We start from the raw sequence: 27,233 nt of genomic DNA, 5'->3' as shown, positions 1-27,233 counted from the left end.
AGCTGTGTCGCAGAAGCATTGGCCCAGCTCCTGCTCTGATCAGCCACATCGAACTGCTGCAATCCCTGCTCACTGTCCGGCTGGTTATAGTGTTGCCTTGGCTGCCTCTCGTCTTCCAGAGCTGATACAAGGGGAGCCGTCCTGGGGAGGAAACCGGATTCCCCTTAGAGGCAAAAGGAGAGACAGAACACAGGAGAAATAAGGTGGGGGAGAAAATGACCCATGAGGGAGGGGTGACAGCTGGGACTGGATGTACACCCCAGGGGCTGTCCAGGGCTTACTTGGAGCCACTGGAGGTAGTGAGGTCATCGGTCCCTCTCTGGGAAGGTCATACCTAAGGATAAGATTAGATCACAGAGGTCACAGATTCCATGACTTCTAGAGATCTCCGTGACATTTAATGCTTCAGCCCTGGGATGGGGGGCTGGAGCTCTCAAGGGTGGCAGGGGGACCCGGCACTCCCTGCTGCTGTTGGCGTGGGGCCCCATAGATCTGAGCTGGGGGCCCCCGCAGTTCCTAGCCCCCGCGAGGGGGTCTGGAGCTCCCTGCCTCCACTGGCAGTGGGGAGATCCCTGCAGTTCCTAGCCACCATGGGCAGCAAGACCCTCTGCAGCTCACTGCCACTTCAGGTAGCTGGGGGACAGACCTGGAGCTCTGAGCCACCGTGGGGGTCTCCCCCAGCTCCAAGTCCCGGGGGCAGCAAGGGCCACACAGATCCGGAGCCTCCAGACCTCCCTGGCGTTCTGAGCTACGCGGGTAGCGGGAGTCCCAGAGCTGTCAGCCGTGGCAAGTTCGTACCAGTCCCACAGCACGGCTGGGGCTGTCATCACTGCGGTCAGCCCCATTTTGTCATGGTTATTTTTAGTAAAAGTGAGGGACAGGTCACGGGCTTCGTGAATTTGTGTTTATTGCCTGGGACCTGTCCCTGGCTTTTACTGAAAACACTCATAACAAAATCTTAACCTTCGGCTATGACTACACTGACCGTGGCAAAGTCGCCGCCCCCAGATCGATTTCTCTGGATTGACTGAGTGGTCAGTGAAGACCCGCTCAGTTGATCCAGAAATCGACGTATTAAGACCACCTTCTCAAGTGGCGTAGCGCTGCGTCGAGGGGCTGGTGGTTCCTGTCGGCGCAGTGCAGTGAAGATGGCATGCAGAACAGAAGCAGAGAAGTCAACAGGAGTTATGCAAGTTTTTTGCATAGCTTGCGTAACTCCGGTTAATTGCCGCTGAATCTCGGAGGTAAGTGTAGACAAGCCCTTAGTCATTCCTTTCCCAACTGCTGAAAGGGGAACTGGGCGGGATTCGAGCTCCCTTTGTTGTTTGTTCTTATAGGGTGACTAGATAGCAAGTGTGAAAAATCGGGACAGGGGATGGGGGGTAACAGGCGCCCACATGAGAAAAAGTCCTGCATATGGGGCTATAAAATCAGGACAGCCGGTCACCCTATGTTCTTATGACATGTGGTCCTTGGATCCCAGACTCAATGCAAATGCTTGGGCGCGCCGACTTTCATGCCCATAATGCACTGAGGCCTTCGGAGACTGGGGAGATAGAAACCTGACCTGGGAGCAGGACCCCTAGTTGCTCTCTGGCTCCTCTGACAACACCAGAGGCCTGTAGTAGGTTCAGGCCAGAGGGGACGGGTTAGGCTTTCAGGCACAAAAGGCAGGTTAGGCTGGGCTTGGGGCACAGTCCCTAGGGCAGGTTAGGACGAGGGCGACCTATCGAGGGCAAAGCCCCTAACCTTGGGACGGCCTAATAACCTCGGGATGACGGGTCACCCTAACAGGGACCCAGGACTGCAAGGGATCTCCTGGGTCACGGAGTCCATCCGACACCCCCAGCCCCGCTATCCAGCCCCTTCATCGCTCTGCCTAGGGGGCCCACGCCTCTTTCTTAGCGCGCCCCATGGGCGGAGGAGGGGGCGGGGCTACGCCCTAAGGGGGCGGGGCGCCCCACCGAAGGGGCGGGGCTTCCATTTAAACCGGCTCCGGCCGGCGCTGCCTAGCTGTGTCGCCCATGCCATGGCGAACGGAGCCGGGTCCCGGGCGCTGCGCGCCGCCTGCAGCCTGCGCTCGCCCCGCCGCCCCCTCTCCACGGCCGCGCCCCCTCCCCGGGGCTCGGCGCGCAGCGGAGGGGACCCGCGGGGGGGAGCCCGGGTGCCGCCGCCCGCCGTGCACTTCGGAGACCCCCGCGAGGCGTTCCGGAGCAAGAGCAGCGCGGAGCTGGTGCGCGGCATGGTGGTGCTGGGGCTGTGCGCGCTGGAGCCGCTGGTGCAGTGGAACCGGCAGGTGAGCCGAACCCCGGCCGGGAGCGCCGCCGGCTCCCCTGGGGACACCGCCGGCTCCCCTGGGGACACCGCCGGCTCCCCTGGGGACACCGCCAGCCGCTTCTCTCTAGGCTGCTCCCTTACGGGCAGACCGGGCTGGGGGGGGGTGTTCTCTGGCTGTGCGCTGGGAGCACGGTGCTGCCAGGAGCGTGTCCGGGGCGTGTCTCGCCGTCCGTCCCTCGGAGGCTGTGTGGCCCAGTGGTTAGAGTATGGGACTGAGGCCTGGCTTCTGTTCCCGGTGCTGCTGCTGCTACAGAAGGGCTCTGGGACCAGACCACGTCCCCTCCCTCCGCTGTACAAATGGGGGTCATGATTTTGACCCGCTTAGTGGCTATCAAGTGCGGTGGATGCGCTGTCCTTTTCTGCCCAGAGCTCTGCTGTGACCAGCGCTGGCAGGACGCTAGCTGAGGTCAGACTAATCCCCGGCCCTGAGTTTAATGGTGCGTTTGGGTATTAGGTTTCCACTAGCACTATTTCCTGAACTGAGAGCTGTTACCACCCTCCCACCCCGCCCCAGGCAAGGAGGTACCTGTGCGGAGGAAATCTGTGTCTTACCCAAGCTTTGTGTCTTGTAGCTGATGAACATCAGCAGAAAGTTGCTGGGGCAGCAGCTGTTTGAGAAGCTGATGAAGATGACCTTCTATGGGCAGTTTGTGGCTGGCGAGGACCAAAAGGCCATCAAACCCCTGGTCCAGCGAAACAGTGCGTTGGGCGTGGGCTCGGTGCTGGACTACAGCGTGGAGGAGGATCTGATGCCGGAGGAGAGGAAGAAAATGGAGTAAGCATCTGAGCGCGTCTCACTGCCACTTTGCAGATTGCCACAGGGGGTTAGGAGCAAAGCAACCTGTGCTGATGGCTAGAGATACCCAACCCGGCTCATACTGCCAGAAACCTGAGATCAGAACGGGGACCACCTTGGGGGGAAAGCTCTTTTGGCTCATCTGGGGAGCAAGAGAATAGAGCTTGGCTCTTCAAAGCTCCTCCTGTACCAAGGTATCCCAGGGTGGTGCACTGAAAGAGGGGCAGAGCTAGTGGGTGGGGCGACATGAACTAGGCAGAAAAGTTCCAGAGAGGTAGCCGTCTTAGTCTGTGTACAGCAAGAACAACCAGAGTCCTGCAGCACTTTAAAGTGCTCCAGGACTCTTGGGTTTTTTATGAACTAAGCAGCTGTTCCTGCTCCCCAGCTTGTGCTCCCCCGGTGGGTGTCGCCTGAGGAGGAACTGGCCAATGGGAATTCTCCCTTTTTACCCACCTCTGTTATTCCAGGGCTGCTGCTGGCACAGGAGAAGGATTTGTCTGATAGTGTGAGTTAAGCTCCTTCTTTCAGGCCTTGTTGCTCAGGTAGCCTAGTTACAAAAGGGAATGGCTGGAGCTTGTTGCATCCATGCTGAGCTTTCCTGTGGAAGCCCACCACGTAACAGAGGTGATGTCCAAGTCTTGGTTGGGCTGTTTCTGTACTCTGTTCTGCTTCCTTTGCCTTCCTTTCCTGACCTGGCTTCTGGCCCATGACAGCTTCATCATATCTGTTCCTTTGTTTGCCCTCCAACTGATTCGAGCTGGTGACGTGGGAGGGGAGACTGTTTCAGGCTGTTACCTGTTCACTGCAGCCATTTCAAATCCTTCTCTCGTTCATCCTGCAGTTTGGGAAGGGAAACCCTTAACGTGCCTGGCCTAGATCTGGAATTGGTTTCCGCTTCGCACATGAACAAAGCGCACCGGGAACGTAGCTGCTATGTCTATCGATGCAGATGGAGGGAGACAAGCATCCCGCACTGGGTAGTTCTGCATTCCCTCCTTGACTAACTCTTGTGCTGCTTGGCCGTTGCTGACGTTGCCTCGCTGTTCGGGTCATGTTCTCCTCTGGCAAGCCCATGTGTAAAAAGCACGTTCTAGTTTCCCAGGTGCTGAGACCGCCATGCTTTGGTACCGAAACGCCACCTACCCCTGTGCCTCAAAAGGATTGTGGCGTTGGGATGCCACTGAACGTTTTCCTTCTGGGACGTTATCCCACCTGCATCCCCTTTTCCAGGGGCTGAGAGGCGGTGCTAATCAGTTACACATTCCTTTCCCTATGTGAAGAAGCTTCTTTTCTGGGGGCCCAACCTGAGATGCCTTAAAAGAGTCTTATTTCACCCTCTGAAATTGGGCCCTCACGGTGTCTCAGGTTGGATCCCCAAAATCATTGGTCACTTGGAAATTCAGATCCAGTGCATTTTATGCCGGGTCAGTACCTGTTTGACCCAGTGCTCTGGTCTGTACATCCTCTTTATGCCCTCAGAGCAAGAGCCTCCCCTGCCATGGGCCCAGAGCTGTGTTTGGCAAAGCAGGGTTGTCCCTGGCCCGTGGTGCTGAGTGGAAGCGGCACCAGTGCAGCATGTGCTCTGAACCAGTGTGCACAGGGTCCTCTCTTTTTTGTCCTTCCATCAAGGAGCTCATGGGAGTGGCTCAGTGCTGCTGAATCCTCAGGCCTGGCCTGAGAGCGTTTGCTGTGCCCTTGGTAGCAGCGGGATTTGCTTACTCCACTGGAGCACTTAATGTAGCAGCTGCAGGTGAATTGTCCTCTCTGCCTGCTGGTGCCCGGGACAGAATGTGCCACCCATTTCAAACTTGCTAAGGGGTGGAGCTGCTTCCTGGCAATGCGATTGGCCAATAGGGCCCATCCCCTTCAGTTTGATTGGCTGGCGGAGAGGCAGAGCTCTTTGGTAAGCACTCTGGCTGGCTGCCCAGAACTGTGCTGCTGCTTCCCAGAAGGCTCAGCTTGAGCAACCTGTGCCGGCAGCTTGCCCAGCCTCTCTCTGCCCTGGAGCTGCTGCAGGGACCCCGCTTTATCCTCTAAGATGGGTCCTTGAGCAGCCAGTGCTGCCCCAGAAGGGACCATTTCTTGCAGGACTTTTATCGCTCCATCCCTCCCATGCAGGGTGCTCCGTGAGTCCCAGAGACTGCGGAGAAGAGTGTTTGTGCAAGGGCTGGAAGGCCTGAGATTCTTGTTTTCTCCGCAGCAGTGAGCTGCAGACCTGCCAAACAGCCTTTGGGCACAGGAAGTTGTAGAGGCACCCCCCGAAACCCAGGGACTGTCTTGCGCAAGCTGCCCGAAGACACGAAAGCCACCGCCCAGCCAGGCTGCCCTGCAGCTCTGGGTGCGCTGGATTCACTCACCCTCCTCCATCTTCAGGGGCTCTGTTGTCCCTGATAAATGGACACCGCTGGGCCACAGTCCAGCCTCCTGCTGATCTCTCTAAGGATGCTCTTCCTTGTAGGTGTTTGCTACAGGTGCTGCTCTGACCCCATAGGATAGGGTGGGGTGGGCATTTTGGGAACACCTTGTCCACAGCCTGCTGGACTCAGACAACTTGCATAGAGCCAGGGCCTTGGCAGCTTCACACATCTGGCCTGCTGGCAACTTACGTGCGTTAGCTCCTTCCCTTCCACCCCACGTTACTCAGGAAACCCTGGTTCCTCTCCTGGGATCGTGGATGAAGGTGGGGGACATTTCAATCCACTGCACGTCTGAGTGCATTCACGGGTTGCCCGCAGTCTGTTCTGGCCCCATGATGGAGAATATGGGCTGGCATGTACTGACTGAGACGTGGGTATTCCCACAGCCGCCTGGCCGTGTTAGAAGTAGCCCTGCCTGGAGTTCAGGGATCTGGGACAAAAATAGGGGTGGAAGCACTTCTAAAAAGCTGTTTGGGCTTTTCCCCAGTTACAGACGTGGTCTTGGCTCTGCAGAGCTGTGAAGTGCACTGGCCAAGGATTTGCTAAGGAGATGCAACAAGTAACTGCACAATGTCACTAACACAGGCCTGTAAAGGTAGCTGTGCCCACCTGCCAGTGTCTTTGCAGGTGGTGTCTGAGTTACTGACAGGAGGTTGGATTTCACTTATCCATGCAGTACAGTTATCTGTGGCTATTTCCAGCATGTTGCAGGCTACTTTGCATACAGCTTGTCTTCTGAGTCTAATGCAATGGTGCAGGTGTCCCTGGATTCAAATAGTCAGTCTCCTGATACTGCACTCTGCTCTTGGTCTATTGCCTGCTGCTTTGTAGCGAATTGGCATGTGTCTCTGATCCAGGTGTCCATGCATGGCAGTAGCTGCTTCATGCTGCAATCTGTCCTCTCTGCTAATCAGCTTCACCCAGTGCTTAATTTGCAATAGGGCTGAGCCCTAGCACCTCTGGGCTTCCCGCATTAGTTATGAAAGTAAATCATTGTTTGACACCTCTTTCATTGCAAATTAAGCACTTACCACCCAGCCCAGGATAGGAACATAAGAATAGAAGTTGGGCCAGACCACTGGTCCATGTAGCCCAGTATCCTGACACTGCCAGATGCTTCAGAGGGAATGAACAGAACAGGGCAATTTCAAGTAATCCATCCCCTCTTGACCAGTCCCAGCTTCTGGCAGTTGGAGGTGTAGGGACACCTGGAGAATGGGGTTGCATCCCTGGCCATCTTGGCTAATAATTGATGGACTTGTCCTCCATGAATTTATCTAATTCTTTTTTGAACCTAGTTACACTTTTGGCCTTCACTGGCTGTAGCTGGATGGTGAGGCGGGTCTCTTTAGCAGGGCTGTGTGCCAGGGTGTGTACTGACTGGAGTACAAACCCATCTCAGAGTATCTGAATATCTCAGGCAGGGTCACTGCTCCTCTGGATAGCTGTTAGTGTGACTAACCTGTTCCCTGTTAAGTAAATACCTTTACATCAATGCTAATTAACTTCCTGGCATCTACAGGTCTTCTCAGTGAAGGTTGTTGCTAATGGAGTATTAATATTCAGCTTTAATGTATCCCTAAATCAGACTTACCAACTAATGCTTAAAGATTGAACCTGAACTCAGTAGAAACTACTCCAGACAAATGGAGTGTTCCACCAAGCCCATCCGGAGGGCTTGTCTGTACTACAGGTTGTTCGTATAACTTATGTCACTCAGACGTAAGTTACACCAACCTAAGTGCCAGTGTGGCAGCGCTGTGTCTCCCGCCAACATAACTCCTGTCTCTCATGGAGTGGATTTATTATACCGATGGGGGGAGCTCTCCCATCAGCATGGAGTGTCTTCACCAGACACGCTGCGCCGATGTAGCGCTTCTAGTGTAGACTAGCCCTGAGAATACTTCTGCAAGTCGCAGAGTTAAAGCTGTCCCTTATTTCCACTTGAAGCCCCTGTTTTCAGGCATTCATAACTTTTTGAAACTTCATTTTTGGGCCAAAAGTTTCTAGCCTTGATCTCTGTAAGAATTCTTTTATGTAAGCTGGAGAGAAAACGGTTCAGCTGTTTGAGAACAAGGAGATGTGGGTGAGGGAAGGGGAGTCTCTCTCCAGTTCTAAACAAATCCTGGAGACTGCGCCTGCCCAGGTACACCACAGAGCTGGCTGGGCTAGAGAGCTGAACATGAGACAGTTCTCGCTGCGGAGCGTGGCTTGAGCGTTCTGATGAAATGTAGTTTTGATTTGGTAAAGCCGTATCTTTTAACCATCCCAAACTGGACATACCCAGTGCACTTAGTACAGGGTTTAATGCTAAGCTGGTAACGGTTGTGCTCTCTGTACCTGTGGTTAACTCGGCTGTGTAGTGACGAGTGTGCTGAAAGACCTCAATCTCAATTCACTCAGCACACCACTGGCCAGGTGCCCAATGCTAGAGCCAGGCAAATGTGGTGAAATGTTTTCAAAACATTTCCTGATAAATTTTTACCGGTTCACTGTGTGCGTTATTGCATCCTCGATTTTGGAAATTGAGGCCCCAGCTGTTCCCATGAGGGTGAAATCCACTTGGGGACATTGCACGGGTGCAGAGTTCTGCCCACAGCGCCATGGCATAGTCATCTGTGTTGGAGTGACAGTGAAGTGCTTTCTCTCCAGAGGAGCAGTTTCAGCTTCACCATGAGGCTTTCACCAAAGCGGAGTGGTCAGAATTAACCCCTCAACCCACTCAGAGCCTGCATGTGGACAGGGTTTGTCCTCTAAGACAAGTGTTCCTCTGGGGTCTGGGCCAATGGAATCCAAGGGAGCTGGGTCAGCCCTTTGAGTATTGGCGGCGTTCTTGGTGCTGGGTAAGAAATGAGAGCCTGGTTTGCCTTTCCCGTGCGCATCCAGTGCAGTGTGCCTTGAGCACTTCAAACCCGCTGCACGAGGTGCAGGGCAATGGTTAGCTGAGCCCAGAGACAGCAGACACTGGGGGTCCAGTGATTTCTGGGGTGCTTGTTACACGAGATGGGCCTCACATGGCCTCAACATACTACTGGACTTGTACCCCCTCCTTGAGAGCCAACACCAGCAGCTGCCCGTCATCCAGCTAGCTAGGAAGCTGCAGCTGCTCCTCTTAGTGGGGACCTAGTAACCCTGATGGTCACCCCGAGACTGGATGATTGTAACTAGGAACATCGTCCAGGCTGCTTTAACTCTAGCCTGCCTGGTTCATGGTAGCTACAAAGCACATGGCACCAGAATGCCACCCCTGCCCACTCCAGGTTCAATTCACTTGTTTGGTCCTAATCTCAAAAGCCCTGGCTGGGCTGAAGCCAGGCCACCGGAATACCTGGTTCTCCCTGTAACCCCCAGAGACCACAGCCCTCATCTTGGTACCAACTCCAAAGCCAGAGTGAGGCTCTTGGTCCTGGGTCAGAGGCTCTTCCAGGGCGGTCCTAGGGCACCGTGCCCAAGGAGATCAAAATACGCCTTCGCTCTGCCTCTTTCAGAGCCGGACTGCCCACAGGAATGCGCAAATGGGGAGGAATCGAACCACAAGCCACTGAGCCCTGGGGGATGAGAGGTGCTGGTGTCCAGTGTGTGACGCCTCCAAACCCTGCCAGGTGTGCGTGTGTGTGTTGGACGTTGTAGTGCAGGCTGCGTGGGTGTCCCAAGATGCTGCTTTCACTCGAAAGGGGATGCCTTTTCTCTCCTGATGAAATTCCTTCCCTTGTTGTTCCAGCCCATAAACTGTTGTGGGCAAATAACCAAGACCTGCTTAAATATCTGCTGCTGTGATTTCTTTGCTAGCTGGGCTTAACATTCCCAGAAAAAGGAGGATCTTCTCACAAGCTTCTCTGTTTGTTCAGCTGGGAAAAGGCTTTTGTTCTTTTTGGTTTTATTAAAAGGCAAAACCCCTTATATCCATGCATCATTACGGCTAATACTTTAAACACCCATGTCAGGAACGAGACAGTGCCACTGTACGGTCATGCTAAAGGAATGCTGACCAGGTGGGCATGCCGACACACGAGCTCTCTCTCCCATGTTAACAAACTAACACTGAACATCTTGCTGTTGTTCTGGTTTGCGGTTGGCACAGGGGCACCAGGCAGGCCAGTTTCAGTTCCTGTAACTCAACCTCTAGCTGCACAAATGCTCTTGGAAATCCCAGGGGCTGGGCTACATAGTGTACAGCTTTAAAAGCATAGACAGTTAAGCCAGCGTAAAGGTGCTTATTGTTATTAAATTTCCAGCACTAACCTCCGTGTACGGGGATAACTGATCCTGCGCTAAAAAGATGCATGGCTTTAACTGTATTTCTCTGTAAATCGGTGCAGAACTTGTGTTGACTGGCCCGCACAGAACCTAGCATCTGCACTTTGAAAATTCCTTCTTTCTAGTATTAAGAAATCCTCTTAGACAGAATCTAAAGCCTGCCGCTGGTGGCACGTCCCTTCCTCGGACGTACTCATCCTAGGCCTCTGTCTTGCTATATTATGTGTCCCTTGCACCCAGCTCTGGGGCTGCTCTCTCCAGGCAGGCCACCTCTAGTGTTACTAGCCATGTTTTCCAGCTGAGACCTGTCTGTTCAATGCTGCCTCTCGGCTTTTCTTCTTCAGCTTTCCCTTGGGGACCCTGGTGTTTTCCTCTTTCCTGGCCTGTCTGAATTTCCTGTGCTTCCTCCACCCCCTCCGTGATCAGTCACGGCCCCCTTGAACTGGTGCACAAAGGCAGAGGCAGGCGGGGTATTGCCTACACTGCTTTTGGTCTCTGTAGTGCACTTGGCCAGAGCAGAGAGAACGGAGAATGCTGAGCTCAACAAGGGGCCCGGTACTGCTCCGCTCGCTGCAATTGGACAGCTTTGTAGCTTGTTCCTGTGGAATTTCATTCTGCTTCTAAACCGTCTAGGATCCATTGCTGACCCTGGGGCCCCACTGGTCCTTCCCCCAGCTTCATGCAGTGTCTTTCCTAGCCACTTCTTTACAGGCTAATCTGTGTCGCCCAGTTTCAGGACCAATGAACTTAATCTAAATTCTAAAATTTCTCTGTCGTGTCATGTCACAGGCTGCCTAATCTGGGAAGGAGACCGCCCCACACACCGTCTGGCTCGTCTTGTTCTCGGTCACCCCGAGTTGCTCCTACTCTCTAAGCTTTGACCTCTCTTGACTCAGTTGCTTTCGTAGGGCTGAAATGTAATGGAATGGTGGACTACAGGATCGCTCTTCTGCTCCTTTAAGAAGGCCTTGTCTAGACACATTCTGGCACTGGTTTAACTAAGGCCTTGTATTCATTATGAAAAAATGTTTTCAACATGAGGTGAAGCTATTTGTAGTTTGAACAGGTGTTTAAGGCTTCATTTTAAAGGAGGACTTATATCAAGGTTCATTTTAAGCTGACTCCTCACCAGGAAGCCCCTCTGAACCAAAGCAGGTGTCTTGTCAGGGGTTTGGTAAACAGCTTTTCGGCAGATCAGAGTTAAACCTGGGTTGCTTTCTTCTGCTGATGAGTCTGAGGCCTGCAGAATGCAGCGTGAGCCCGGGTGGTGGATGCCGGCTGAGGTGCGAATGCCTTGGGTTGCTGGGGTGGGTGTTTTCTGAGACTCCGCTTCTGACTAGGTGGCATGTCTCCATCAGTGGCTAATCTTCTCCTGATGCAAAACTGCTCGTTCCTCTTTGGGCTGGTGTGCACTAGAAAGTGAGTTCGACCCAGCTATGTCGCTTTGGGGTGTGAAAAACCCACCCCCTGAGCATCCTAGTTAAAACAGCCTATCCCTGTGTTGACCTAGCTACCACCTGCCAGGGAGGTCGATTCACTCCAGCGACGGGGGAACCCCTCCTGTTGGCATAGGTAGTGTTTACACTGAAGTGGGGCAGCTGCAGCTGTGCTGCTGTATCGTTCCAAGCGTAGAAAAGCCTTTAGTAGCCTTAACTCCACCGAGCGAGCCCATTCACACTTCCCAGCAGCAATGATGGCTGGCCACCACCCCTCTGGATACAGGTGCCTAGGGACTTATCTACACGGGAAGTTACCCTGATATAAGGGGAGACTCTATATGGCTCTAGTTATACCGGTGTAACGGACACTCTCTGCTCCTAGAATTCGAGGGCCATTTTGCGGTAACTTTTCCGTTGCTTTGGAAGCAGTTTAAGCTAAAACTCAAAAGGACACTTATTCCAGAACTAGGGAGACAAGCCCTTGCCCTGCCTGGCATGTCCCAGTCCCTCCTGGCTGCCACTTCACACACCTCTCTGACAAGCGGGGAAGCTGCTGAAGACTGCATGGCCCCAAGATACATACAAACCTACTGTATGAAATCAGAGACCATTGTCCTTGTTTTCCCCTCTCCTCTCCCTGCTGTTGGCTGGCTTGGGGAAGACTGGGTCCTGCAACTGCTGCCTGGTGGACGCTTCTTGGCAACGCTGCTCAGTGATTCCCATTGGCTCTCCATGTTCGGCGGCTTTTAGTGTTGCAATATTCTAACTCTTCGCGCTGAAATTTTCCAAACCTGGGTTCTGCCTCAGGCTGGATTTTATTTTTTATTTTTTTTTAAGTTCCAGCAAAAGAAGATGCAGCTGCGTTTGGGAATTAGGTTCGGGAACATCCGTAGCTTTGCCACCATTAGCCCCTGGGGAAGGGGTTAAGAGCTCTCAGGCCGCTAGCTTAGAGGAGGGGCTCAGTTTGGTAGGAGGCAGTGCGGGTGAGGGCAGTTCCTCTTGCTGTCCCTGTCAAACATCTGGCCAGAGGGGGGCATCCAGCCTTGCTGATGACTTGTGAAGGGTTGTTTGGTGCATGTGTTGGAACTTGCACCCTTTAGGAAACCTAATACACTGAATACAAAAAAACAACCTTAAAATACTATTAAAGTTACAAAGTCAAGCACACCAACGCTAGGGAATGCCTGACTTATGGCCTCCTAGGCAACCTAAATTCAGTCCTCTTGTGCATGTGTGTGATGTGATCTCTAATTACATGAGCCTGGGTGTTTCCCACACTAGGCCTGTGCAGGATGGACGGTGCTCCGGGAATGAGGCAACTTTTCAACTTTCCTTTGTCCTACTCATTCTGTGGGTAGACCCCACTATGCAAACCTTGCACTGTGTTTGGAACTGGTCTCTTTTTTTTCCTTCTAGGTGTTGCAATGGGGCTCACCCCGTTAGCCTCCACAGCTTTCAAACACCAATGAATTGGTCCCCACCCCCTGAGAAGCAGGGCGGTATTTTTGTACTCCTTGTACAAGGAGTACAAAGCCTGAGGTTGGCCAGGCAAACCTCTACCTTTCAGGTGCTTAACTCTCTTGTGGCGGTAATGCTTTCTTAACGGAGCTATTTATATAACTTCCTCAGTCCTCTTAGAGAAATGGAGCGTTTTGGGTTCACGACGCCTCAGAAATTTAAACTAGGTCACTTGGGAGACTAATAATAACCTGGCCTGAGCCAGGCCTGGAGAAACAGGGCAGATGACTGCAGCGAAGGGGCTTAGACCTTGCGCTAGGGGATATGTGCTGGTGCCATGGGAAGGTTTGGGATCAGCTGCATGGTTCCCCTCTGGCTTGTCTCCAACCGGGTGGTACAGGCTGGTGCTGTTTGGTATAAAGATCCTGTTGGGGTGAGAGGGGGATCATCTGGGCGACAGCAGCCATCAGAAGTGACAGCGGGGCAGCGTTTGGGACTTTAGCTGCAGCGTCCTGGCAGAACGGGGCCTGGAGCGTGGACGTTCTGGCTCCCCGGATTCCCCGGCAGTTTCATCAGGGGAATTTGCTCTCCTCACCTGTGACGGTTTCTCCACCCCAGAGTTGGCTGCCCCTTGGGGTGGGTTAGGGACCTTGGCTAACGTTCTCCAAAGCCTTGCAGGTCCTGCTGATTTTTATGTGGAGGGGTGGAGGTAGCTGCACGTGACTGACTCCAACGGGCTCAGGCCCGAAGGAGGCTTTTGAAAATATCCCCTTGCCCGCCACCGAAGTGCTCTGAGCCCAGAGAAGCCCAGCAACGAATGGCAGTTGCTGGAGTGAGGAACAGGAAGGATGAGGGGGTTGGGGGGGATCCCTCTGGGCGTGTGGAGCTGACCCATGTGAAGCCAAGAGAGCTGGTTGTGAGAGGGGTGGGGTGGACTCTAGTCTGGGAGAGGGGGAGGATGCTCCTGGATTTCCCTGTCTCCTGTCTGACCCATCTGCTTCCTTCCTCTAGCTCCTGTACCTCTGTGTTTGAGAAGGAGACAGTGGGTGAGTGACACGACCGCCCCTCACGCGTCCCGGTTGGACACTGGGCCGTTGAGAGCCTGGCCAAGACCATCCCCTCCCAGCGCTCACACCCTTGTGGTGCAGGAAGGCCTGGGGCGCGAGCGTCCAGTGGGTGGAAAGTTGATCTGCTCATAAACCATGAGGACCCAGGGACAGGCTGTGGGTTTAAACTGTGCCGGGGGGGGGGGGCTCATGGCTTGGGGGGGGGGTCACGTTAGTGAGCTGAAGTCAGGAGCTCTCACCCAGGGTCCATTAGGAACATCTGATCCGCTCCCGTGCATAGCAGAAGCCAGAGAATCCAGCCCAGTGCCTTGTGGCTGAGTTAGAGCAGATCCAATCCATCCCCCATCCAGTGAAAATCCAGCCCTGGGATTTTCTCCTGGGGTGTGAGATCCCCACAGCTGTTTTGGCCGGGCTTCGGTTGATGGGAATGGTGAGCGAGTACGGGGCTTGTTCCAGGGCCACGGGGGCTCTTTGCCGTCCCCTCCCCTCTGCAGCACGCTCACCCTGCCCCTCCGCAGGTGCCAGGCAGCGAGAGAAGCAGTACCGTGTCCAGTGGGGCTCCGGGGACCGCCACTACTTCTACGCAGACGAAGCGAAGTGTGACCTGCACATGGACACGTTCCTGCGCTGTATCGAGGCCTCAGGTAGGTGCCCTGCCTGTGCCAGCCCCAGAGTGCCCCTCTGTCCGTTGTGCCCCAGCCCCTGTCTCTGGAGAGTAACCAGCCGGGGCGAAGGGCAGATCTGCCAGCTCAGATGGGCTTTTCTAAATCCCTCCTCCCTCTCCGTGGCTGGCAGCGATGTCTGGATTCCCCTGGGCGGCTTCCCTTTGCCCGCCCCGGCGTGGCGCGCGCTCCAGCCGCCTCAGCGCTCTCTCTGGCTTGGTTTAGGTGGCAGCTCGCAGGACGGCTTTTCGGCCATTAAGCTGACGGCGTTAGGAAGGCCTCAGTTCCTGGTGAGTGACTGGCTCCTGGGGCCGGGGCCCCGGCGGTGGCAGAGGGAGAGGCAGGGAGGGGGGCACTGGGGCTGAGACAGGCTCAGGGAGTTGCATGGACACTGCTCCAGGTGACGGGCCCCCAGAACTAGACGAGGGCTTTTGGGACCGGATCTGCCTCGGAGAGCGCTATGCTCCTCACAGGCAGCACCCCACCCGACCCCTCCCATCAGGTCCATGCCGGGCACGTGCTTGTGGACGGTGTCTGTCCGTGATGCTCGCTAGACTCTCTGGGTTCTCTCGTGGGGACCCCCTGTCCAGTGTCGGGTTTAGGGGGGGGGCCTTGATCTTCACTGTGAGGGGGCTGGGGTTATGGGAGGCGCCAGTGCTGTCTTGGGGGGCAGAGTCCCCATGTGGCCCAGCGGGGTCGGTCCTGCTTATTTGGTGTGGCAGAGTGCCCGGCTGGGTGGATAGCGCCCTCCCTGTGCTGGGCTCCTGGGGAGCTGAGCCGTCCCAGGCCCATCCCTGGTGGGCAGAGCTCACCCTGGGGCCTGCTCTCCCAGCTGCAGTTCTCGGAGGTGCTGATGAAGTGGAAGAAGTTCTTTCACCAGATGGCGGCTGAGCAGGGCAAGGCGGGGCTGGCTGTGCTGGAGACCAAGCTGGAGGTGAAGAAGTTGCAGGTGAGCGTGGTGCAGCAGTCCCGAAGGAGCTGTATTCCCCTCCCCTCCCCCATGTGCACCGGCTGGGGGTGAGTCTGTGCTGCTTGTGCCCTGGGTGCCTCACGCTCCTCCCGCGGGAGTGTGCCTCCCTGTTTCTGCGGCGGTTGTGAAATGCTTTGGGGCCTTGGATCAAAGCACTGGGCAGGGCTCTGAGTTACTGCAGAGAATTCCTTCCCAGGTGTCTGGCGGGTGGGTCTTGCCCACGTGCTCAGGGTCGCCACATTTTGGGTTTGGGAAGGAATTTTCCCCTGGGTCAGGCTGGCAGAGACCCTGGTGGTTTTTCCCCTTCCACTTCAGCGTGGGGCACGGGTCCCTAGCAGGTTTAAACTGGTGTAAATGGTGGATTCTCTGTAACTTAACATCTGTAAATCGTGATTTGACGACTTCACCCAGCGGTTAGGGGTCTGTTGCAGGAGTGAGTGGGTGCGAGGGTCTGTGGCCTGCAACGTGCAGGAGGACAGGCTGGATGATCATGAAGGTCCCTTGTGACTTTCAGATCTGTGAGGAGCATTGTTCGGGTTCCAGGCCTGGGGCGTGATGCAGCAGTTGTATAATCCGCTTCCTCTCTCTCCTGTGCTCTGGCCTCTCCCCGGGAGGCTCTGCCCTGTCTCTCCCTACCCATGCAAGCCCGTTTCTGTGCATTTCCCCCAGCCCCTCCCCTGGGCTAGGGTTGCTCTGGGATCCCCACCCCCCTCATAGGTTCTGGTGCACTGTAAGTCTCCTGAGATCCAGTGCTGCCCCTTCCAGGCAGAGCGGTGAGAGGAACCCCTCCTCCGTTCCACCAGTGCTGGTACCAGCACCGTCTGTCCCAGCTGCTGTTGCATGTGCCAGTGCTGCTGCTCCCTGCCTGCAGCCGTGAGCCTAGGGCTCCCTTCTCCCCCGAGAGCTGCCCAGCAGCAGTGGAGAACCCTCTGGGAAGTGCCAAGTGGCTGTGCACATCTCAGCCACCGGGCCATGTGGGGTACAAGCGCCGGCCCGGTCCAACCCCAGCCACCGCCCTGGAGCAGGGTCGTGGCTCAGGGCAGAGTCGGGGTCTGGCAGTGCAAAGGCAGCAGGGCTGCTACTCACTGCAGCATTTGGGGACAGCAGGGACTCTGACCCGCTCCTTTCTCACCGCAGGAGACCTTGGCAAATCTTGGCATTGCGACCAAAGCGGAAAGCCATCACTGGTTCACGGGCGAGAACCTGGGCGTGTCCGGGTGAGCTCCCTCCACAGGGTCAGGCTGGCTGTGGCCCAGGCCTTCCCTGGAATCGGCTGCAGAGCGAGAAGGGATGTGGGGGCCAGGGAGAGGCACATGGGGAGGGGTCCCGCAGGCTCCCATTGGTGGGGGGCTGGGATAGGAGGCAGTGAGGGGAGCTTCCCAAATCCTAGAGGAATGCCTTGGGCGGGGGGGTCTTTCTCTGAGGCAGGGGATCTGTGCTGGGAAGGGGTGAGGAAGGGTTTGCATGGATGAGTAGCCATTGTTGCTGTGCTGATCCTGGGTCCCGAAGCTGTATTCAAGTGCAGGGATCCACACCCTGGCTCCTGGACTGAAATCCTCCCCAGCTGGGTCAGGAAGGGCAACGCCTGGGCTCGGTCACTAGTCACTGGACAGGGTGGGTTAGCGAAGGAGCTGCTGGCGCGTGTTGGGGAGGCGCTTGCCCTGCGAGCTCTCAGCCACCGGGTCACGCTGGGGAAGTGGTCCCTGAGCTGGAGGCCAGTTGGCAGCCTGCTGGGAGCTGGCGCTAACACAATTCTTTCTGGCTCCAGCACTGTAGACTTGCTGGACTGGAACAGCCTGATTGACAGCCGAACAAAGCTCTCCAAACTGCTGCTCGTCCCGAACGTGAAGGTGGGTGAGCACCGCTTCTTTGGCCCAGGGGATCCCTCCTGAGCAATAGACCTCTCCCAGGTAATGGCATGGGCCACTGGGAAGGGGGCACTGTGCATTGGGCCCTCCGGTGTCTTAGCCAGTCAGTTCTAAAACGCCCAAGCACCAGGGATCGGCCACGGTCGCATGGGAGGTGCTTCCCGTCAGGCCGCGCATCCCCATAGTCGTCTGATCCCTCGATTTGCTAAGAGCTTGTCGGATTCCTCCGTGCACTGGGTTGCAAGGAGCTGCGTTCCTGACCTCGCCCTGGTGGGCAAGTGTCACCAGCACTAGCTGAGGAAATATCCAGAGGGCCTGAGCTTGGGTCCTGGCAGGGAAGAGAGATCAGATCTCTCCTTGATGTATCATTTCAAGTTTGGGATGTGCTGTGTGGATGTGGGACAGAGGCCACTGAGCCGGACGAGCTGAACTTGGTGAACTGGGCCATTCAGAAAATGATCCAAGAGGGAATTGTTGCCTGATCTATTGATTAGGTTATTCATTTGTCTTCCCCCATTACCACACTGTAATTTGTAGGGTCTTGTCCCAGGATCAGGCCCAGTATTACCAGAGTTCCTGGTTTGGGAGCCCCGGGGGGCACGGTTACAGCGCTCTCACTTCAGAAATCACGTGATACTCGTAACTGTATTAACACCGTTCACAAATCTACAAACGGTCTAACCCCGCACGGCCGCTAGAGAATACGGAATGAGCTGAGCATCCGTACACTCTCACCACCCTTTGCAAAACAACCTCAAGTGTTGCTTAGCTTCCTCATCTTCCCCCTCACCATCATCACCAGGGCTGACATCCTGGCATCTCTCAAGCCACGCGAGCTGGGACACAAGTTGTGTGTATAATACTGGTGCCACTGTGCTTAATGCAGATTCAGTAGAGATTTCCATCTTTCTTCCTTATTTGTAATTCCGCCCCCTACTGATGTTGGCATGCCCTTCTCCCATAGGTGGCTAATCCTTTTGCCTCACGCTCATTAGCATAGATGTCCATTAGTTCCCATGACATTCTTGTGGTCAGACATTTGCTCATGTCCCTGACTAAAAATATTCCAATCTGGTATAAATTAGCATGCCATGGTGTCTTGCCAGCAGTTGTCATGGCAGCACTCTGCCTAGGGTTACTCCTGGTTAGCTACTTACACTAAGGCTTTTTGGGCCATGTGCCGTGATTAGTTAAACTAAACTGTTGGTTTACAGCTGTTGAGGCTTGTAGGTTCATTGTATTGCTGCCTTAACTCAATCTATGCCTCACCTAGCCAGTACCTGCACCAACAGGCTACATTTGGAGCCACTGGAAGTGAGGGGAGATAAATACAACCCTGAGTTTCATAGTGGAGCAGCTGAATGAAGGTGACCTACAAATGAAAGGGCCACAGACCTAGGACATGGAGGTGGGGAGCGTGCAGCCAGGAGCTGTCTTGGAGGCCCTCTGCTTGCCTGTGGCTGTCACTCGGGGAGCGCTCTTTGAGGTGTTGATGGCTAAGCCAAGATTTGAAGTTGGGGCAAGGCAGAAGAGAAGAATCCAGCTGCCCTGAATGGGGAAGGGGCTCCAGGGTCCTCTCTCCCAGAGGTGTTGCTGCCTCTTGCAAATCCAGCTCTACCAGCTGATCGCTGTGACTGCGTGGCAGTGCTCCCCCGTGGCTGAGCTGCGGTCATGTTCCCGCTAGAGCAAGGGAACTGGGCCCCGGGGGCGTCGGCAGCCACGCCATGCTCTAATCTGCTCTTCCCAGCCGAGGAGGCAGGGTGGGGAGACGAGCCTGACCATCTGCCTCCACCCCGGCTCTGCAGAGCAGAGAAATGGTTCAGAGACTCACCAGGCCAGCTGGGCCAGGCCTGCTAGTGGAGCTGTTCCCCTGGCCCAGCAGGGAGTGGAACCGGGACAAGGTCTGCGCTGGGGGCCCGGGGTTCAGGCAGCGTTTCCTGCGGGCGTTGGCTTGCATGTGACACGGCACTGCTGTCTGCAGGGCCCCTGCAGTCCTACGCAGCAGAGGCCTCGAATAGCAGCACTGCGGAGTCTGCACAGCTGCTAAGCTTGCTGCCCCAGAGGGCTTTTCACCAGGGAGGGGAGGCCAGACCTGCCCTGAGGTACCTGGGCCTGGCACAGGGGATGTGTCCTGCGTGGGGTTAGCAAGGCTGCGGTTGGGATTCCAGCCCTCCCCTGCCCCATGTGGCTCTTGAGGCACCGTTGTTGCCCCACATCTGGGCCTTCCCTCGTTCTGCCACGCCTCAGCCTGTGAAATCCCCGGCCCCCGGCCTTTTGCATTGCACAGCGAGAGGTACCCATAGACCACCTCAAAGAACCATGCCTTGGCATGGAGCTTGGGCCTTGGGATCCTGCCTGCTGCTGCCAACCTGTTGTTCCAGGCTCTTTCCTGTGACCCCAGGAGGCTGGCACAGCCAGCGAGCTGCCCTGCAGTGCGGGACGGGGCCAGGGCTCTCTCTCAAACAGCTTCTCGCAGGGCTCCTCGGGGGCTCTAGAGAGAAGGGCTCCATCCCCATACCAAGCCCTTCCCTGTACCAGCTTCCCCAGCCCTGCCGGGCCAGCAGCTGCCATGACCCCAGGCACCTCACCCTCAGCACCCCTTCGGTAACCTCTGGGGAGCAGCAGGTCTGGCTGTGGCTCCCGGTCTGGGTGGCTGGAGCATGCTGGTGGCTCTCCTCCTGGGCACCTGCTCCTGTATGTCCCAGCTGGGCCCCGCACTGCACTTCGATGCAGGCAGTTCGGCGCACACTGCTTGTCCCATGGGTCTGCACCCCACGTGGGTAGCTGCAGGAGCGTTCTGGGTTAGCGCTTGTCCGGGTGCCTTGTGCTATGCCCTGCCCTGCTCCCTGGGTGAGGGAGAGACGGCGTACAGTCTGCCGTGGCCAGGCGGGGACAGCGCTGAGGCTGGTCCGTGACGCTTCTCGTTTCAGACCGGCCAGCTAGAGCCTCTGCTCTCGCGCTTCGCTGAGGAGGAGGAGCTGCAGATGAAGCGAATGCTGCGGAGGATGGACATCCTGGCCCAGGTCAGGAGCAGCCCCCGCCCACACCGCCGTGGAGGTCGGGGTGGGACGTTCCCGTCGCCTGCTCTCCAAATCTGGCTGGGACGGAGAGCGGGCCCTGTGCTGAGGGCGAGGGAGGTGGACCCGTGCACCACAAGTGTGTGGGGCCCCAGGACGAGCTGCGAATTGCTCACCCCGCTCTCAGCAGCTTCCCCCTGTTTGTGGGTGCTGGCAGGTGTTGGCCCCACAGGTGAGGCGGTGCTGCCATCTGCAGGGCCCCCCCAGTACTACACACAGCATCGGCCCTGCAGACTCCCGCTGGGCAGGCAGGAGCTGTTCACGGCTGGTGTCCTTGTCTGAGTGTCCTCCCCCTTTCAGAGAGCCCTGGAACTGGGAGTGAGGCTGATGGTGGATGCTGAGCAGACCTACTTCCAGCCAGCCATCAGCCGGCTCACCCTGGAGATGCAGCGCAAGTTCAACACGGAGAAGGCAGCCGTATTTAATACCTACCAGTGCTACCTGAAGGTGAGGGTCTGGTGGGTGCCCCCTGCTGGCAGAGGAGGTAGGGCCCAGCGGTGCGTGGGAGGAGGACCCTGTGTGCCTGACGGGCCCCAGATGCAGTGGTGTTGGCAGAGCTCAAGCAGTGACGAAGGGCAAAGGGGAAGGGATGGAGGTGAATCGTGCTGCAGAAGGTCAGCCAGGAGAGCACTTCAGTGCCAGTTTGTACCAGCGTCTCCGTCTCCGGGCAGAACAACCCCAGGCGCAGGCGTGGGTTCTTGTTCCCCTTCACCCGCTGGGGAGCCTGTGTCAATGGAGTGAGTGACTCCCCCTGGCCGTGTGAGGCGGGGGACGGAGGTTCCTGGCTGCGGGTGACGCTGCTCCATCTCGCCGCTGCAGGAGGCGTATGACAACATGACGGTGGACGTGGAGCTGTCTCGCCGCGAGAGCTGGTGCTTCGGGGCCAAGCTGGTCCGAGGCGCATACATGGAGCAAGAGCGGGATCGAGCTGCCCAGCTGGGCTATGAAGATCCCATCAACCCTACGTACGAAGAGACCAGCGAGATGTACCACAGGTAGGAGCGCCAGAGCGGGGATGCTGGAGTGAGGAGATGGTGTCCCAGGCGCTTCCGTGTGCCCACGTGTGATCTGTCCTGCAGGTGCCTGGACTACGTCCTTGAGGAGATCAAGCGCAGCCGGAAAGCCAACGTGATGGTGGCATCGCACAACGAGGACACGGTGAAATTCACACTGCGCAGGTAGGGAGGCTGCTCACTGATGCAGGCGTGGTGCCAGGCCTCGAGTGGTTGGAGGGGGGCCTGCGGCAGAGCAGCCGTGTAGGAGCCCAGGATGGGAGTAGCGGGGGCTGCTGCAAGCAGGGATTGAAGGGTGGCAACAGAGCTGTGTGGCTGAAACTTGCAGAGCATTTGAGTGCACTAGGAGCAGTGGCTGGCCGTCCCTGGGGAAAGGGGCTGAGAGGGAGAGAGTCTGTACATGGCATGGAGTTGAATTAATGGCACCTCCTGTGCAATTCAGAGGATAGCCCCAGGGCTGCAGTTGATTTGGGGTCCCTGGGGTGTCCGGCCAATTGCAGATCAAACACTTTGCAGAAGCGGCTTCGGGAAAAGGTTTTATTGCTTGTTCTGCGGGGACCTTTCTGGCCGATGGGTGTAAACTTGTTAGCTCAGACGAGGGCTGAATGGAAGAGTCCTGGATTTCTGTATCGCGGTGGGAGTATGAACACCAGCTGCTGCCAATGTTGCACAGCGGCCTGGTCCCGTGAGCGTGGATGAAGCTGTGCTGGGGCTGTAGACGGTTCCAGATGTCCCAGGCAGCCCTGTGTGCTGGACAGATCTGGGGGGGAGGGCACATGGCAGTTCCAGGCTGAGCTGTGCCAGGCCCTCTGAGAGGATGGGCCCTAGTTACACCTACTCTGCCGTGCTTCTCTTGCAGTCTGCTACTTCCGTGCCCTGTGGGAAGTTTAGTCCAGGCCTGTGGGAAATAGACCTTTGGAAAAGGAGCAGGATTCCCTGGCCAGAGGCTGCTTCTGCGGCCTGCGTGTGACTCCAGTTCCCTGTGTAGCATTTCCTTCTGGGCCTCTTTCCTGGTGTGACTCTGGTGTGATTGACTTACAGAATGGCAGAGTTTGGCATTCATCCGTCTGAGAACAGCGTGTACTTCGGGCAGCTGCTGGGCATGAGTGACCAGATCACCTTCCCTCTGGGTAAGTGTCGGCTGTGTTCCTCTTGGTACCCAAGAGCAAGCACGTGGGGGCGGGTGGAGGGGGTTGTTGTGCCATCTCTGCTCATAGTCCGAGTGAGGCGAGATCCAGCTGACTGATTGCAAAAGGCCTTTGACAAGAGCCCGCGTGAGAGACTACTAGAGAGACCAGTCAAGGGCTGAGAGGCCAGTGTTTTCTTCTGGGCATCTTTCCTGGTGTGACTCTGGTGTGACCGACTTGCAGAATGGCAGAGCCCGGTCTGAGAACACTGTGTACTGGATCAGAAACTGGCTGAAGGGGGAAAAACAGGAGGAATGCGTTTGCTTTTGTCATTGCAAAAAATTAAGAGCAGATGCCCGTAGCTGCAGCATTAGGAGCAGGGTTTAATAGTCGTGAGCCGGCAAAGGGGGCGAGGAGTGAAGTGGCGACAACTGCAGAGGATGTAACTTGGGTTACTCAAGTCCACTGTGGACACCGCGTCGCTTCAGTGGGACCTAACGAGGCCAGGCAAGGGGGCAACGCAATGGCAGGAGGGAAAGTCAGTGCTGCTGATATTTGTCCCCACCTCCATTTAACAGCTTCTGCACCTTACCCGGGTTATAAATAACCACGTAAACTCAGGACGGGCTTGAGTGAAGATCTGCTCAATGTGTGGCTGTGGTCAAGTCAAACAAACAAGATGTCAAGGTGCATAAAAAATAGGATGGAGAATATTGTTGTAAGGCCGTTACACAAATCAGTGGTTGGCACACATCTGGGTACTGTGTGCTGTGCCTTTCACCCCGTCTCACACAGGACATTGTCACTGGTCTCAGGGCTCCCTCTAATTGTTCAATGACCAGAGGGCAGGATAAGCTCTTATATGAAGAGATGGAAAAGGCTGGGACTGGTCTCCGTAGAAAGGAGATAAATAAGGGATATGAGAAGTCTAGAGACTGACTGGTCTGGCCTCTGTGTTAGCACAAGAACAAGGAACATCCAACAACACTGAAAGGTGACAAAGTCAAAGAATAAAACAGTGTTTTGTCACTCTGGGAATAATAGGCTGTGGCAGTGAGTTCCACAGCCTATCATTAAGGCAGAGAACTTAGCCACATTCAAAGGCCGTTGGACATTTGTAGAGGTAACAGAAAAAGCCAGAGGAGTTAAATTCAGTTTAAAAAGTTCAAAAAAAGACATCAACCCTCCTCCTTCTGGGCCTGAACCCATTAATTACTGGGAGTCAGGAGGGGATTCCCCGGGGGGCAGATGACTATCCCATCCCTACCTATTGGGAGGTGTCCCCTGAAGCAGCTGGTGCAGCATACTGGCCTAGATGGGCCATAGCCCTGACCCAGTCTGGCAATACCTGCATCCACACAGGCCTGGCTGCAGGGGCTCTGATGCACCTTCATGGTAGAACCGCTGGCTGCTCTTAGTCACTAAAGCTTGTGGGACAATTTGAAGAGCTGTGTCTGGTAGTTTCCTCTCCCCTTTGCCTGTGGAAGTAGCCAGGGCATTAGATCCCGCCCTGCAAAAGGCTCCCCTGCTGATCCACGCAGGTTAGCGCTCACCAGAATTCCTCTGTCATGCCTATAGGGAAGGGGAGGAAACACGTGCAGGGCATGGAATGAAACATACATTGGCTAGTCGTGTGGGTGTCGCTGTGGGATGGTCACTGCATGACCAGCCAGCGCTGCTCCATCCTTACGTTAGACACTGGTAGGACCGTGCTCTCGCTCCGGCTGCCTGGCCTGGCGGGGATGAGGCGTGGCGAGGTGCTCGGTTACCTTTCACAGACCTGTCGTTCGCGCAGTGGTGGGGCTGGTCTGTTACTCTTCAGCCCCACGGGGGTGTCAGCAGTTTCCCTGGCGAGCAGAGGGTGGCTTGGTGTCTCCAGCCTCCTTCTGCAAAGTCACTCGCCTGCGAACACTGGCTGGAAAAGACCACATTTACAGCATAATTTGGTTAGTTTTGGTTGAGTACTTCTTGAATTGGCCCAATCCTCCCTGCTTCTGGCGTCCTCTCCTGCTTCCTCCTGTGACACCAGCCACTTACCTCCTTTCTTTCACTTACCTTCTTCTTCTTGGGGGAACTCCCAGTTCTGCTCCGCTCTGAGCTCTTATCTGCCTCTCAGGGCTGTTTGTTTCCTAGGATTTCCCACTGCTGAATAATTCAGACGTTCTCCAGCTGGTGAAATCTGGCTCCTGTTCCTTAGCTCTGCTTCAGAGGAGAGTCACTTAGGTTCCTCCTTGAATCTGAACCTTTCTCTCCTTTTGAGTCACTTTGTTGGCGTCCCTGGAGCATTTCCAGAATTGTCCCTCTGCCCCAGAAGCATCTTGGGGCTGCACTTACTTCCTCACTGCCTCACTTCTTGTGGTCTCCATAAATCTCTGCTGGAAGCCTGAAAGGGTCCCACGTGCCGCCATCAGACTGTAGTAAACGTGGTGGGGGTGTAACAAAGAGGAATGAGAAGAAACACTGTTAGAAGATTACGTAGGTGGCTCTTCCCCACTGGGCCGCCTCGAGGTAAGTTGTGGAAATTCCTTTGCTTGGGACATTAAAAGGAGACCCGCTCTCTGCAAGGACTAATTTTTCCAGAGGCCGTGGGGAAGCCGGCTAGCTACACTAGTGAGCATTTACCAGATGTAGTTCCAGAGTTTGTGTTCTGCTCTGGGAAGCCAGATCCTCGGCTAGTGTGGATTGGTGCATCTCAGGAGTGGATGGTGATTTGCACTAGCAGAGATTCATGCCCACTGGATCCTGTAAGTTACCTTGATTTCTCTCCTCAGGTCAAGCAGGTTATCCCGTCTACAAATACGTTCCCTACGGCCCTGTGAGTAAAGTGCTGCCGTACCTGTCCAGAAGGGCTCAGGAAAACAGGGGCTTCATGAAGAGAGCCAAACGGGAGAGGGATCTCCTCTGGAGTGAGTTCAAGAGAAGACTGATCACTGGCAGCCTCTTCTATAGTCCAAGCCACTAACTGCCCTGCCTTGGGCTGGGATATCGAAGTAGAACTGTCGTCCTGCTGCCACAAATGTCCCAGATGGGCAGGTCTAGTGGCTCTTAGCAGAACTGCTGCTGCTCTTTCTCCAGTTACCCTTTTCCACCAATTTCAGTCATGTACCCGGAGGCCGTCTCCCTCGGCCCAGCCATTCTCTAGTGCCTTAATGTCCGACCTGCACCACTGACCCTGCAGTGAACATCTCTGCTGAGTGCCCGTGTCCCGGCCCCTGCTGTGGTCTGAGTTCCGCAGCCTTTCCTTAAGGACGTCCTCACACTTCTGCAGTCAAGTGTCATCCTAGGACATTGTGGCCTCTCTGGGATGTAATACGACTGCAGAATGGCCCCGGGGTCAAGCCAGGGCTTTGTGGGAGAGCAGCCAGAGGTGTAAACCAGTGGGGCCTTAAATCACTGCACTGCAAGCTACTGCCACTGACTCCGTCCAGCTTCCTGGTGCTGGCCAGATCCCATTCCTGGCTCCTAGGAAGGCGGATGGCATGCTCCAGGGGTCAAAGGTTACGTCATCAGAAAGCAGTTGTAGGTGTAAAGCACTTGAGATGCCCGCTATCTCCCCAGGGTGGGGTGAGGGTGGTGAAAACAGTGGGAGGCTCCATCCAGCTAGCTCTGTGGCCTCCATCATGCTAGGGGTTACTCACAGCTTGAATTGTTGTGTCCTCGCCCGGAGGGTGGGGGCATGGCCTGGTGTACAGATAGGGAAACTGCGGCACGGAATGATTACGTGACCTGTCCAAGGTCACACAGGAAGGAAGTCTGGTAGAGCCAAGAATGGAAGGTGGTTCTCAGGCCAGTCCCATCATCACACCCCTTCTTCGTCGGGGTGGGCCCAGCCCAGCTGCCCAGTGCCAGTCCGTGGCATCTGCAGAGCTACCCCCATGCCTTCGCCCGCCAAAGCCTGTGGGCCTGGCGATTGGTGCTGCTCACTGGAGCCCAGGGACCTGCCTAGCTGAGGGGATGGGGGGGGGGGAGGCGGGGTTAGGTGAGAAACAGCAACAGAGAACGCCATTGGGGTAATGCCTCTCCAGTCTGCTGCTCCAACCTATTGTAAGCCGTGAACAGAGTCCGCGCGGTGGCAGGCAGCGCCGCTGTCTTGCTGCCGTGGTCTTTGACGCACAGCCTACACACCGCCCACCCGTGGCAGCGCTTCCCTTGTCCTGCAGCCAAAGGTGGAAGGGTGGAGCACGGATTGCCACACAAGGGGAAGGACCTGTGCCTGGGTAAGATGGAAATTGGGAGGGGGGGGTGGGTTCGGGGAGGGGGAAATGTGCTGCTGTTAAAACAGAAGGGTGGTTTTTCTACGTGGCCCGGGAGCCCCCGTCTGCACTGCTGGGTTTTCTTGGATTTGGAGCTAGCTGTGGTGATACGCTGGGTTTGAAAAGGAGAACTGTGCCTGTATTAAACCGAACGATATTCCTGGACCAGTGTTGGTGCTGTTTGTCAAGCCAGTCAGCCTGGGCCATGAGGGAAAGCAGGGGCTCGCATGTTCCCGTGAGACGAGCAAGAACTGTTACATACCTCTTAGCAATCTGCTCCAGGCCTTCCTTCTGGTCCCCTTCTACTTTCATCCCCAGCTCAAAAAGGAGTACATCTGAGGGCAGGGAATAAAATGTAGGCTGTTTTGGAGGGGGGCAAAATTGGGGGGCCAGGGTCCTGTGCAACTGAAAGGGGGGTGGGAGGAAGGGCACTAAGCATTCAAACTTGTCCTGCGTCATCTGGAAGTACTAGTGCAGCCTGTACAGTGAGCA

General features: G+C 55.8%; 1 protein-coding gene across 1 annotated transcript; it reads left to right on the top strand.

The window, feature by feature from the left end:
• The first annotated feature begins 1,912 nt into the window (after positions 1 to 1,912).
• On the top strand, positions 1,913 to 26,177 carry PRODH (proline dehydrogenase 1). The gene is made up of 14 exons (XM_067550178.1): positions 1,913 to 2,296; positions 2,910 to 3,112; positions 13,716 to 13,750; positions 14,290 to 14,415; positions 14,659 to 14,723; positions 15,266 to 15,382; positions 16,541 to 16,620; positions 17,172 to 17,253; positions 20,202 to 20,294; positions 20,649 to 20,795; positions 21,168 to 21,343; positions 21,428 to 21,526; positions 22,403 to 22,491; positions 25,260 to 26,177. Exons 1-14 carry the CDS (start codon positions 2,030 to 2,032, stop codon positions 25,448 to 25,450), a joined length of 1,770 nt encoding a protein of 589 aa, XP_067406279.1. The 5' UTR covers positions 1,913 to 2,029; the 3' UTR covers positions 25,451 to 26,177.
• The last annotated feature ends 1,056 nt before the right edge of the window (positions 26,178 to 27,233 follow it).

The sequence above is a fragment of the Emydura macquarii genome, unplaced genomic scaffold, assembly GCF_026122565.2.
Source record: "Emydura macquarii macquarii isolate MOO-44397 ecotype Brisbane River unplaced genomic scaffold, CSIRO-AGI_Emac_v2 contig_1254, whole genome shotgun sequence".
Classification (NCBI taxonomy): Eukaryota; Metazoa; Chordata; order Testudines; family Chelidae; genus Emydura; species Emydura macquarii.
Note: the sequence above shows the minus strand (reverse complement) of the source record. Positions and strands in the feature narration are given on the sequence as shown.